This window comes from Alosa pseudoharengus, unplaced genomic scaffold (genome assembly GCF_046254945.1).
Source record: "Alosa pseudoharengus isolate Yale_2024_CS ecotype anadromous, Long Island Sound unplaced genomic scaffold, YU_APseudo_1.1 YU_APseudo_1.1_scf_6, whole genome shotgun sequence".
NCBI classification, from domain to species: Eukaryota; Metazoa; Chordata; class Actinopteri; order Clupeiformes; family Clupeidae; genus Alosa; species Alosa pseudoharengus.
Window position 1 is genome coordinate 42,823,680 of NW_027468848.1, and position 14,617 is coordinate 42,838,296.

At 41.7% G+C, this 14,617-nt stretch overlaps 1 protein-coding gene across 2 annotated transcripts in view; it reads right to left on the reverse strand.

Moving 5' to 3' along the window:
• sart3 (spliceosome associated factor 3, U4/U6 recycling protein) overlaps positions 1 to 5,902 on the reverse strand; it is a 151,332-nt gene extending 145,430 nt beyond the window's left edge. The window contains exon 1 of one of the 2 annotated variants that reach the window (XM_076270131.1): positions 1,545 to 2,037. In XM_076270131.1, the coding sequence (XP_076126246.1) occupies positions 1,545 to 1,589 (45 nt within the window). In that variant the 5' untranslated portion in view covers positions 1,590 to 2,037. Of the gene's footprint in view, positions 1 to 1,544; positions 2,038 to 5,644 lie in introns of those variants that run through there. The other variant, XM_076270130.1, reaches the window with a different exon arrangement.
• Between the last annotated feature and the right edge of the window lie 8,715 nt (positions 5,903 to 14,617).

Below are 14,617 nucleotides of genomic sequence, written 5' to 3' on the forward strand. Positions count from 1 at the left end.
CCGGCCAATTCATAGTCAACGCCATCTTGAACACTGGGGTTCGGATCCAGCGCCAGTCGACTCTGACCATGCGCCATAGATATATACACTAGATGTCGCCTTCTGCTTCTCAGCATGCGTAAACACCGCCGCCATCTTGGAACAGGGATCTGAAGCGCTAAACTAGTTCTCCTGTATTGTCAGCGTTACCTATTTAGCGACGTTTGGCCATCCCCAGCGATAGAAAACCTCTTTAGCGATTAACGACAAATTTGGGAACTTGTCACAATGATGGCAGATCGGCTTCTTTGTTGTTGAAACGTAAGAAAATCACCTTTCTCCTGGCTTTGTCATTTGTGAATTCAGCTACATCTCGTTTGCCCATGGCACTGACCCATGATTATAAAAGTAACGACTGGCGTAGCCTATGTAGTAGCAGAGGTAAATGTTCTACAGATCTACAGCAACTTCTGGTGAGATTACAACTTACATGAGTAAACGAGATGAGGGGTATGTGGCCTCAACCAGAGCCTGTCTACGAAGAGCCTGGTTGCAGTTTACTCATTGTTCCTCTAGGGGCCGCCGCTAGATAGTGCAGAATGGGCTAGACGGGTAAAATGTATCTTTATTATCGTCTTAAGCTTAGTTTTCTCTAGACTCAACCATAAATATATGGCTGTCAGTTGGAACAACCCAAAAAACTAGATAATTGCTTGAGATTTTGACGATTTATGGTGATTTTATTTTCGCTAGATCTTTGCCCAGATTGACGCTAATGCATTATAGAGGAGTGGATCACTGCGGCAAGATGGCGTCTCGATTGACGCATTCGTTCCAATGAACAGCAGTAGTCAAGGCGACATCTAGTGTATGACCATGCGCCAAGTTACAAAGCTGGAAATGACGCATGGACCAACGTCGATTTTTATTGGATATTCTGTAAAAAGAGTGTCGTCCTCCAGTAAGAGGGTGGCGATAATGCACATAAAGTCCTTGCCTCATAACAAGAAGAAAAAGTTGCTCGGGAACGCGCATGGAGTCCGAGTGGAGTCGCCCTGAAGCGCAACTTAATTTCATTGGATAACACAGCGGCTCTAACTGAGCGGTCTGCCTGCTGTCCTGCTGCAAATACGCATTCGAACATGACGTGAAATATCCGTAGTCGAACTATAAATAAACTATTCGGTTTTTAGTGCCAAGTGTAGCACATTTTTACAGTCTATGATTAGTTTGTTTTTTATTTTATTGTTTGCCATCTCATAGCGGGTGCTCTAAACTATTCTAGCGTTGGCCCATGACCAAATCAAGCCAATAATAGCCAGTAGCCACAATAATGACTGGAGCCAGAGCCCTCAATAGCCACCCTGTTTTGAAAATAATATTGAAGATATTCAATATTATTGAAGATAGTAAGATAACGCACAGAACGGTCAGCCTGAGCGGACAATTACGTCCCCAACTCATCTAAAATGTGGTGTCTTTACTTTGAGTTGTACATCGCAGATGGTAAAGTAACGGTTAAAGAGAATGTTGTCTGCGGACACAGCAAAAAACAGTTTACTTACGCATCCACGACATCCAATCTTCGCGCTCACCTGTGGAGTTACCATCCAAATGAGTCAGCGGTGTCAGAGGCACAGTAGACGGCCAGAGCATCGCCAGGCGTATGATTGCATTTCCGTAAATCCTAAATTATGTCCAGGGGTCTGCTATTTACTTAGGCTGCAAAGCACAGGTATTTATTTGAGGTAGGCTTATTCGAGGCAGACCTTTATTTCTTACATTGTACGTTATTGTGAGACATGCGTTTTGTTTGGTGCGGCATACCAGGCTATCAAACGCAGACGATTTTCGGTTTTGGTATGGGATTTAATTTACTTTTTGACTTTTATTATATAGTTAAATGTTGAGGCTGATGGGCATTTAAATCTAGAGGGTATTTGATGATCACTGTAAAGTTTCGTGTAGTTGAAAAAGTGTTGGAATTTCCAGCTGTTTATTGCGAGACAAGGCCTTTTTCATTCATTGAACGTGCGCTGTGCTCTAATGGAAACCTTATTGCATAGCGAAGTAGCCTAAATTGAGTTTTTTTTTTTTTTATTATGCATGGTTTATTTTTTATGAAATTCGTAGACTGGAATGCCTCGCGGCAATAATTGTGTTTAAATGTAGTAGCCTAGTGCTTCAGCCTTTGGCAAGCTCCAAAGGGGGCGGCTATAGGTTGAGAGCAACGTGTTGGAGACCCATGGTGTAACGAGACAAGGTCTTTATGCCGCTGTTGTGTAATTTATTGTCTTTAATCATGTTTAGGCTACGTTTGTTCGGGACAAACAACAACGAAACAAGATCAATACAATTTTCTTTATTTGTCATATGATGGATAAACAACCATAATATGCACGTCTTCTCATAGGATCCTCAAGAAATACGCACTGAATAACGTTTGGCTGTAGCCGCCGGATAGGGACCCGCCCACCAACATGTACGCGCATGAGAGCTCGTGCCCAACACGGATTTTCGTGCATGAAGCTGTTTCTTTTACCAGAGCCCGTCTAAGGAGAGCCTTGCCACTCCGTATTAAGTCCCATTGTACCGAATTTTGGTTGCAGTTCCACCATATTTCCACTGGGGGCGATCTAGTTTCCACTGGATTTTTAGATTTTCGGTGCCGTTTAAGTAGTATAGTCTATAGTATACTACTTAAACGGCACCGACAATCAAAAAATCCAGTGGAAACTATATGGCAGAAGTGTGTAGGCCAATCTGCCCACCAGCTTTTTCAACTTCGCTACCTACAGATGTTTTACCGGTATAATATTTCGAAACGCCATGTTATTTCTCATAGACAATCCACGCCCGGAAGTTGGATGGATACGGAAGTTACGGAGGCGGGACTTATTCTGGAGAGGTCAATGAACGTGACATGACGTTTCACGGCCAAATCAAATAACCAATCGGAGACGAAAAAGGCGGTACCAGAGCCCTTCTAAGGAGAGCCTCCCCACTCTCTATTAATCCCATACAAACCGAATTTGGCTGCAGTTCACCAGAGTTCACCTAGATGGCGATCGCGGGCGAGTCCAAAATACATGGGGTCCTATGGAGCTACATGGCTACATTTGTTGTTTTCACCTATTTAACAACTGAAACCCTCAGATTTTATTTTATTTTTCGCAAAATGGATATGGATTTTCAATCAAAAGTGAAATAATCCGGGAGTCATGTCCTTTCGTTTTCTTACAGGTTGGTTCGTTGTTGCCCATAACACGCTAGCATCGATGCTATGCTATGATCATGCTAATGAATGACGTCATTGGCACGTTTGAAAGGCTTTTTAGAACAATTAAGTGACTTTAAAAAACATAATACTCAACCAAGTGTATTGTCTTTGCCTCCCCTTTCGAATACAATATTCAAATTACTTGAAAAAAAATTATATCCCGAGAAAAGTGGATTTTGAGGGGTACAGCTCCATAGACCTCCATTCATTCTGGACTCGCCCGTGAGCGCCCCTAGATGCAGTACCACACCGGAAGAGTTCCGAGAGTGAAGGTTCTCTCCTTATTAGACATTCTCTGGCGGTACCTTCCATAGACATAATATACATAGCATTGGCTGCTGGAAACAAGAAATGCGGCCTCCATCTTGGACCGGTCATACTCCTCGTTGCGTTGCAGCAGAAAACACAAGATGACAGCTGTGCAGCATGTTCCTGCTCAAATCGGCGGACCATACTCGGGGGATTAACTTTTCACAAGTAAGATTTAACATTACCGTACTATTGGTTGTATTTTGTATTTTCGAACAATGTGGCCTGTATCATAGCTACATGTATGACCTTTGCAGCAAAAAAAAACGCGTGAAAATCTGTTCGGTATTCAGTGAGATATGATTAATTAAGTGCGCTGACAGCTCATTGCACCGGCCAAACAGATTACACTGAGTGGAGTGGATGACCGGTCCAAGATGGCGGCTCCAAATCTCGTCAGCGCTAGTAGGGAGCAGCGGTCGATGCGGCGTCTATACGTTAGACCGGCACATCCGGGAACTTGACTCGTGACAAACGTTCCTGCCCCTTTCGGGGGGGAAAACAAACAACCCCTCTCATTAACTCCAACGCAAATTAGGGTCAATAAACGTAATTCATACAGAAATCGCAGGAGTAAATAATAACAAAAAATACCACAAATCAATATGACCACTCAATACATAACCACTTTGCCGGCCGTTGACCGTGAAAGATACCTACAAAAGCTTAATTCAATTAATATAAAAACATGTCCCTTCAGTCTCCCGAGTACGAAGTGGTGCTACAACCCCACTCAGTCATACCCGGACATTTACTCGTAGCCTATCTCATCGAGTCTCCAGGTAAGTAACTAAATTGTTTTCCTGTATTTTTGCCTTCATATTTGAATTTTAAATAGTTGACTCACAGGCTCAGATGTAGTTAGATAATTCTGAGATATGATAATTTCTGTCATAGCCATTAAGTGTTAGCCTAGATTTCTGTTTTCTTTGGTCTGATTCATTTTTGGTGTAACGTTAGTGGTTTGTCTTTTGAAGACTAATGAACGATATTATAATTTCATAAATATTTAATAACTAGGCTAATATTTATTTGCCAGCAAAGCTGTAGCCTAACCCACCTGCAACTTTTCGGCATGTCTACCGGTTCACTTTGGCTTGTTCTGAGGGAATGTTTTCCCCTCAAAAGGGGCATGGCGCAAACAACCTGCTCTGTGTGACGCGGGTCCGGTTGTAAGTATAGTATATTATGTCTATGGTACTGTCACTCCCCGATGTGAGTCGCTACCCGATGTGAGTCACGCATGCTCAGATTGATAGGTTTTACGGCATAACGCCAAGGGATCCGACTGAAATCCATAAAATAATTCACTTTTCTGTTTCAAAAACGTTTTAGCTATCTAAGATTGTTTGGTTGCTAACGTTAGCAAACGCCATTCAAGTGACAGCCTTTGTTGTGCTTGATTGCTTACTTACTTGCCAGCAGTGAACAAACTTCATAATTTTTATTGATATTACAGAAGTCTCTCGCTAGCAGGCTACTTCAGCCTCTAATCTAGAACTGACATTAGAGATTATGCCGTGAAAATGTGATGCCTTACGCTAAATAATACATTACTGCTGTGTAGGCTAATGTCATTATTCTGTGGCTAACAGCACAGGTAGTGGCAAAGTAGCAAAGTGACGCATGCGCGACTCACATCTGGTAGCGACTCACATCGGGGAGTGACAGTACCTTCCCCTACCATCATGGGGAAAAAAATATCGCATCCGGGTCAAAGGACAAGTAAGATGGCGGGCTATTTACTTCATTTCCAACAATAAATGCAGAGAAGTTTTAATAGACCACGGGTTCTGGTACTGCAGTAACGCTCAGATAGATTCGTGTGCCAGGTGTTCAATGGAAAACGGTGTAATCACAGTCAAATGTAATAAAATCGTGCAGCACGTTACGGTCAGTGTAGCGCTACAGCTGCGCAGGAAAACGACCATTCGAGTAATGTTAACTGTTACGGCAATAATTAACATTAATTAGGCTACGTCCTCTTAGTTAATGCATCTAATTGCACATATTGACGTTAGTCAAACGTACGACTAAACCGACCACGGTCAGACTTAATGTCGATATTAACGTTACCTGCTCCTCCAGACGCTGAATTTCAGCTTCAATCTCTCCCTCATCATCAGATGTGTCATCTGATTTGTCGAGTTTCATGCCCTCTTCATCAGACAGCAAATCCCGTTCCTTTCCCCCACCTTCCTCCTCAATTCCAAGTTGTATCAATTTAGTTTCTTCTTCACCTGTGGTTTCCATTGCAGGGGTATTGCAAACCTGGTTTTGCGTGCTGATAATAAAACGATGAAGCTGCGTTAGTCCAACTTCTTTCCTTTTTCATGGCGGTTGTCAAACAACTTTTGGAAGCATTACCGCCACCTACCGAAATGGAGTGTGAGTCTGGATATTTAAATCCTAATAATAGCTAATAAAAAGTAAATAAAGAAAGAGGAATTACTCTATATTCTTCTAATCAGACCAGTTTCTTCCAAGAAGTGAAAGATCTAAAAAAAATTTCACCTGAATTTTTCTGAAGAATTGCTTTTTTTCTCAAAAGGTTCACTTTCTATCTCCAACTCTTGGATAAGTTGCTGTCTCTCCTGGTTTAACTTATTACAGTATTCTATAACATACAGTCTCAGCAGCACCACATACAGTACACTTTCCATCAGCATGCTTTTTTAAAAGAAATAAAGTACTAGCCAAACCAGTATGCCCAAACCTCATTCTTGAGATAATGTTTTCTTCATAGATCTAGTAGTTGGTCTTGCACTGCCACAAACCTTTGGATACTGTAGTATTTCCCAGTGATAGCATTATCCCAGTCACTTTTCCATTTCCCCTTAGACTTTGATTTGACTATGGTTTTAATTTCAGATTTACTATCCATTGTGATCTCAAGAGATTTGCATGCCTTCTTAGCGTTCTTGTCAGCTAATTCATTTCCCCGCACTCCTAAATGCGCTGGGACCCATAGAAAACTGACATTATATCAGAATTTAATCATCTACTAATCATCTGTACAATTTCTAAAACAATGTCCTGCCTGGACTGAGACACAGCCCTTTGGATGCTCATCAATGCAGATACAGAATCTGAAGCAACTAACACCCCATTCCTAGGTCTATTACTCTCAACCCAGGACAGAGCAATAATTATAGCTACTAGCTTAGCTGTGTAAACTGCAAGATCATTACTCAGTCTTTCTTTTTTTACAGATATTGAGACTAGGAATTACAAATGCAATACCAACTTTACCCTCTGTTGACTTTGTGCATCTGTAAATACCACTACTTTATCTCTTTAAGAACAAAATTATTCATACACCTGGCAAATATTGATGTAATGTTGATGTTCTCTTGACCAATATGTTTGTTTTGACTGAAATTGACACTGCCACATGCCAAAAGGTTGTAAGACAATGTGGTAGAAAAATGGAATAAAAAAAAAATCGTTTTTATATTTTTTAACATTTTTATGAAAAATGGCAAGTTCAAAATTAGTCATACCCTTTTTAAATAATCAATGGAAACATCTTTATTTGCATGAACAACTCTACAACTCTAGACCACACCTTTTTAACAGCAATCTGGGTTTTTAGTCAGGAACGATTATTTGCCATAACTCTGGCCTTGTGCTCACTTTTTTGATGGATTGAGGTCTGGACTCTGGCTCTGCCACTCTAAAATGTTGATATTGTTCTCAGTTAACCATTTCTTGCCTTGTTTGGCTGTATGTTTTGGATCATTGTGTGGTTTAATGGTCCAATGATGCCCATTGGGGCAGGTCTCTCGGCAGACTGCCTGATCTTTTCCACCAAAAATGTCAATGTAGCCCCTTGTTTTGTATTTTTCTATGGCCTCTGCTTTATCTTTACTATTTGTGATAACTCTTTGATCATTAATCATTACTGGATACTCAAATCCCCTCCCATTCCCTCTCATCTTCTTGATCATGTCCCATACACTTTGAATTGGAGTTGTTCTTTCAATTGAATCACAAAACTTTTTCCAATCCCTTTTTGCACTTTTGACTGTGCGGCTCACTACAGCTTGACACTGTTTATATTTAATAAAATGTCCAAAATTTAGAGTTTGCTTTAAAGTTCTAAAAGCTTTATTACGGTCCCTGACAGCCTTACTACATTCCTCAGACCACCAGGGTACAATCCTTCCTTTACTACCTGACTTTGACTTGGGAATGGATAGCAACCCTAATTATGCTGTTTGTAACTGAGTAACACATACAGTGGGCATTGCTTCGATTTAGCCAGCTTCCCTCGCGGTCCGCGCGTGGGATCACGCGGTATCACACGACTTTAATTTGTATTTTTTCAGTGACGCTGCAACGACGCTGCAACAACCCAAACAACCGGCAGATGTCTCTTCTGAGCAGGGTGTCTCGTAAAAAGAAATGGAGCCTGGAAAACCCTACACAGACTTCACTACAGACTTTAGGAGACTGGTTTAGAAATAATTTAATAGACAGAAATAGGCCTGCCCTGCCCTAATAAAGAAATATTTGGTTAACTGCGAGTGAATCCCGTTTGCAGCCGTAGAAACGCAGGACAAATGAAACATTCCGGTTTTCTCCGAGTGCAACGATGATAGACAGACATCATTTGGACAAAATATAGAGCATATTAACCTCCGTTGCTCAGCCAAATGCCTTCCTGTTATGTCCTGTTATCACGGAGTTACAGGCGATAAACGATTTTTGATGGTCACAAGTTTACTTCATTAGCGGTTTATTTTTTTGATTATTAAAGGAACACGCCACCCAAAATCAGTAGTGATATATGTTCTTACCGTAACTTTCACGAGTTGAGTCGTACCTCTCCCGCGTCGGTAGGTGCACTCAAACGCTCTGTCGCGCGGCGCGAATGTGTTAGCATGTTGCTATGCTAGCGGGCTCTGCCGTGGCCGTAAAGAGAGGCACATAGCAGTATTCAAACACCTCCACGTTTTACCTACTTAAATACAGTTGCACGAGTAGTTGATGAAAAATGTTAGGGCACACAACATGAAACGTGACGATTTTCCAAGCGAATAAACATGAGAACTACAATGTGTGGCGCAAAAGCACTTGGGAGTACTTCGACCTAGCGTGGTAATATTATTAACACCTAATTGTAGATATCCACCACAGAGTTTAGAATCCATGCTGGATCGACCCTCAGCCTCTCCCTCCCCTCTGAGCGAGAGAGGCACACACACTAGACATGCGCTGATGGGCTATTATTTCAACCATAACTGCATAGCAATTTACAAAAGATTCACTGAACAAAAATGCTGATGTGGTACATGAAAATGTAGCTAAAAATGTGGAGAATGCAATGCAATCAAGCATTTTGGACGATATATTGTCACAAGCTGGCAGAATAGGCAACAGGCCGATGTGCGTTTTATTTGGAGACTGTTTTGCGCGACAGAGACTGAGTTTGCTGCTGATATTCTGGGGATAGGCCTAGCCAATGTACGACTTTTGCCTTTTAATATATTTGCTGCATTAGATCAGTCTTTCTAGAACAGACAAGGGCTATAGCCTCACGTCAGCAGCGCTGCATCACCCATATAGCCTACATTAAAACAACCAGCGGATGGCAGGTGCAGTTTTGAAAATTGGTCAACAAACTTTGGTGCTGATGGATGGCTGATGGATGATACGTTTTGCTATGCAGTTATGGTTGAAATAATAGCCCATCAGCGCATGTCTAGTGTGTGTGCCTCTCTCGCTCAGAGGGGAGGGAGAGGCTGAGGGTCGATCCAGCATGGATTCTAAACTCTGTGGTGGATATCTACAATTAGGTGTTAATAATATTACCACGCTAGGTCGAAGTACTCCCAAGTGCTATTGCGCCACACATTGTAGTTCTCATGTTTATTCGCTTGGAAAATCGTCACGTTTCATGTTGTGTGCCCTAACATTTTTCATCAACTACTCGTGCAACTGTATTTAAGTAGGTAAAACGTGGAGGTGTTTGAATACTGCTATGTGCCTCTCTCTACGGCCACGGCAGAGCCCGCTAGCATAGCAACATGCTAACACATTCGCGCCGCGCGACAGAGCGTTTGAGTGCACCTACCGACGCGGGAGAGGTACGACTCAACTCGTGAAAGTTACGGTAAGAACATATATCACTACTGATTTTGGGTGGCGTGTTCCTTTAAAGAGTGTTTTTCATTTAAAGGTTTGACTTCAAACTTATTCAGTAGAGCATTTAGTGCTCTCCCCAATCCCAGACGTTCACATTACATGTTTGTTTGTAATGGATGCAACCGTGAGATACGCGCTTGACGGCAATATAGCCCAGCAGCAATCTAGGGACTGTTTGTTATTTATTGAAGGGGCCACCGGAGAGATTTTGAGTGCTTCAGTCAAAAGTTGCATGACCCTCCCTTGCCTGCTAGAAATTGTTCAATGACCCTCTGACAGAATTGTCAAAAAAGACATGACCCTCCCCTGCCAATTGTCGCTGTACCACCCGCGCTGCTTTGCGCCACGAAGACACACTGTGATAACGTTCTTAAATCAATCTTTCCCGGGAGCTTGCATGCTACCAGTCCTTCCTTTTCAACTGTGTTGCACCTGTTTCAGGCACGGTACTATGGGTGGCCCTAGGGCTGCCCACTTTTCAACAGGCCCACCCAAAACTTTTCTTAAAAAAAAAAAAAAAAAAAAAATTACATATATTTTAATTTTGTCAAGAATTATTAAAAAGCGGCAAATAATCTCATAATCTGTCCTAAAATAGTCTAAATGTTTGGTTTTCAAAACTATTTTAAAAAGCTGGTGATGTTTCTGCGCAAGTTCAGCAGTGCCAGATAGGCTACGTGAGGTTCTGGGTCGTATCTAGCTTGTCGGTATGCTAGGCTAGCTCCAAGTGATCTGAAAGTGTGAAAATAATTTTATCTATCTGTCTATTAGTTTGATTGATTTGATTTGTTGATTGTTTGATTAATTATTCAATTGATTGATTAAACTTAATTTATTTTATGTTTTATTTCCTCATTTCCCCCCTACATTCACCACTTTACATATAAACACACACTAGCAACACCCAAACATAGCATGTTACCAAAGCCCTTTACCATGACCACTCACAGACCTTTCCATTCAATTACAAAAAAACTGAGTCCCATCCTGTCAGCTCTGTCATCGTCCTGTCCCTCTGCGTGTCTGTCTGTCTGTATGTCTGTCTGCGTGTCTGTCTGTCTGTCTGTATGTCTGTCTGTTTGTTTGTCTGTCTATCTGTCTGTCTATCTGTCTCACTTGTCTACGTTACCTTATTGCGTTTCATGTGTTTTTATGTTTCAATTCACGTGGTGCTATATGATAAGATTCCAGGGTCATATACATAAATGGTTGAGGTAGGACAATTGTATTTGCACTTTGAAAAATATGTTACTTAAATAAAAATAAAGTTGTCCTCCGAAGAGGGGGGGTGGTGGTGGGCCAAAAAAAAAAAAAGTGAAGTGAAAATAATTTCCAGTAAAGGACAGTGTTGCAACAGTCGTTGTTTAGGTACCTTAAACGTGCACAAACGGTCTCGTTGTATCGCTGCAACCAGGAGATGAAGGAGAGCTGAGATCCATAACACCTACATGTAGCACATCTCTATAGCTTAATAATGGCTTCTGAAATGCTTTTTTTTTTTGCAATGCAGCAAACGTTGTTGATATTGTGATTGATCCGATTTGCATTAAAGGGCCTAATGGGTGTGATTGATCTTTATGACCTCTCTTGGAGCATGTTTTACATGACGTTGTCAATGAACAAGTTCTGTGCCCGAGCAGGTGTAGTCTCCAGCTGATTTTGCCAGGGCTTCAGCCCCGAATTAATTTTGTACAGTTGACTAACAAATATGAAACCATTATTCCGATCGCGCATTTAAACTTTGAGATGAGATGGACGTATTTAACATACAAGCGGACACGGGTGAACTCACTCTTCTTCATGCAGCAGATTTAAGTTGAACGTTACCTTACCATAACACATAATTTGGAACGTAGGCTACGTGTGCGCACAAGGTTGGACATGTCATTGTTTGCATTTGATATTTGGTATACGTTACCAGGAAATCATGAAGTCATCAATGACAAGGTGGTGGTGGAGTTCATAGATATATATATAGAACACTAGATGTGTTATAGTTTGTTTCTAATAGCAAATAGAAATGTCAAGATAGCAACAAGTCAATACATCCTCTAATTGTCAAAATATTATTGTCCATAATATTCAATCAATGTGGTGCAAATGAGGCTTGAGTCAGTGGATTAATTTATGAAAAGTAAGCAGCAAGTCATGCAAAATGGGAATTATGAAAACCGTTTAGACTCTGGGCTAAGCCCCGAATGTTTTCAACTGCCCTGCATATTGATTGAAACTGTCGGGCAGTGTGGTTGATCTGTATTCCATACCTGGCTGTGCTTTAGCGCATCTCTAATAGACCTAAGGCCTATAGGCTGTAAAAGTGGGAATCTAATATTTTCCCCAAACATAGTTTAGTTCTGCTTGTATAACATGAGGTTGAATATTTCATTTGTTTCAGGTTTTCAACGGTGCGTAATGGAGATTCCAAAGCGCTCTTATTTGGTCAGAATCAAGGACAGTGATCGAGGATAGGTACGTCCGTCCTATGCACCGAAACTTTTTACAATGCAACAAACTATTTAAAGAGCATCAAGCTATTCAAATCTCTATTATGTAAGCACAAATAATACAACAGTATATTAGTCAGTCATTTTTATTAGGTTAAACAGTGATTTGATAAAGTTTTTTTTTTTTTTAAGGCCCACCCACAATTGGTCTGGCCCATCCAAAACTGGAACTGGAACAAAACAGATGTCTTCAAATCATCGTTTTCCTTGCTTGAAGGCGAACTTAGAGTGATGTTAACCTATTTAAGTTTAACGGCGTGATTGTCATGAGAGCGCGATTCATTGGCGCTTGCATGTTCGGCCATATGTCTACGTGCGCACCTGCCTACCATCAGGCTACTCAGCTACTAGAGAAAGAATTTCCCGTTTGTATGTTCACTCCAAGTTGGCCTACCATATACCAACTCTGCACTGTAGACCCTAAACTGGCTATTTATATTTTTCTGTGAAATAAGCAAATGTGTTCTACTTTATGAAGCAGAATTACGCACTAGGCTACTTGGAACGTAACACATTTTTGTTTGTGCAGGAGAGAATGACAACGATTAACAAATTGCATTTGTTGCTGTTTACTAGGGATCGACCGATATGGTTTTTTGAGGGCCGATACCGATATCAATTATTACCAAAACAGGAGGCCGATAACCGATATGTAAAACCGATATGTCAGTTGTCAAAAAGGGGGGTAGATAGTAAAGGCGATATGCTGCAAAAATTTCATTCAAAAGCATTTAATTATGCAAACTTTTCTTTCTTCTTTTGATACACAATTGTCCATCAACTTGCATCACTTGCAAGTGTAAATCCTGTGTATCATGTTAATCCAAGAGCTGAGTGATAGCAATTATTTTCATAGAGTAGGCCTACACAATAGTCCAGTGGACAGAAAGGTGAACCCGGAAATGTTGAGTACACCAAAGTTTTATGATGGAAATATATAGTATGGGTTCCCAGCATGCAGAAACTGCCGGATGATAATTTGCTTATGTTGGGCAATTTGTGTAATTGAGCTAATTAGCATAAATTAGCATAATCACCTATATTGATCATATTATAAGAGCTGCTTGGCCAAAATGGACAATGCTAGTATGTTTTTAGAGGTTACTGGATACTGTATGCTGAGTCCATATCTGACATTTTCAAGATTCAAAATCACTCATCATTTAAACTTGGTTTGGTCACGTTTTTACTCTCATTAAGCTGATTTTGGGGTTGGAGTTTTTGGGGGCGATTTAGACGGATTTTTGGAGGATAAAAATGTTCAGTGTTTAGGAATAATTTGGATCCTCAAGTTATTTCTGAATTCCACAATCATTTTGGAAATAGCTATTCACTGGCCCTCTGCTGTAACTCACAATTGAGTAACAAAGGGAAGAACTAGCCTCTACTACTCCTCACTGTCCTCATCCGTTGTCCTGTCGCCATCTTCTCCAGACTCTTCATCCCTGTCCTTCTGCTGTTTTTGCTGTGTAAATATATTGCCACATGTAACATCACTGCCTTTGCAGAAACAATAATTAGTACAGGCCCGGCCTGCACTATGTAAACTGTATACACAGTTTTAACCCAGCTTTGCAGGTTAACAGGACTTGAATCGAGGGTGGGCAAGTTCCTCTCCTTTCTTCATACCTGTCTTCTAACTCCCTCCAAACGCGGTTATATCCACAGCCGGTGGATCAGGATGGTCTGCTGCTTTCCAAAGCAGCACCTGTAGATGGGCACGTTTTCCATGGAGGAGCAAGTTGCGTTCTGTAGGAGACAGTGTCTTCAGTGCTGGAGGAGCCGGGAGTGGGAGACCTCACCGCCAGGGATGAATTACTGCACGGGCCTACCGGGCCCGGCCCAAGGGGTCAGGGGGCCCTGAAGCCCAAGCCTTTGCATGAAATCATTGCCTCAATATCAACACATCAGGATGTAGGCTATGAATCTGATTGAATTTAGTATTGGCCATCCCCAAAATGCACCAGAATACAGGAAATCACATCAAACAAATTAAAACATTTCTGAGGAAGGACCTCCAAACCCCCCTTCCACATATGCGACAATTAATGGGGGGCCCTTAATACATCTTGGCCCAGGGGCCCGAAAGTTCATAATCCGTCCATGCTCACCGCTAGGTGGAGGCCCAAGCAAAAGGATCCGAAGAGAACCCTTGTAAGGGGTACTAAAAAGCTTACAGAGGCCTTCAGTAGAAGCCGCAGGAGGAGACCAGCCGTTGCCTGGGCCTAGCTACGGCAGAAATGCTTGCCTGAAGAGGGTTTTGATGCAGTGGCCACGGCGGAGAAGGACTTCACGCGACTGGGAGAGCGGTCTGAGGAAGCGGCCTTGGAAAATAAGGTAGTGACGCTGGCCTGGGCGCTGACTTCACCGAGAGAAGACCTTGAGCCCCTGCCCC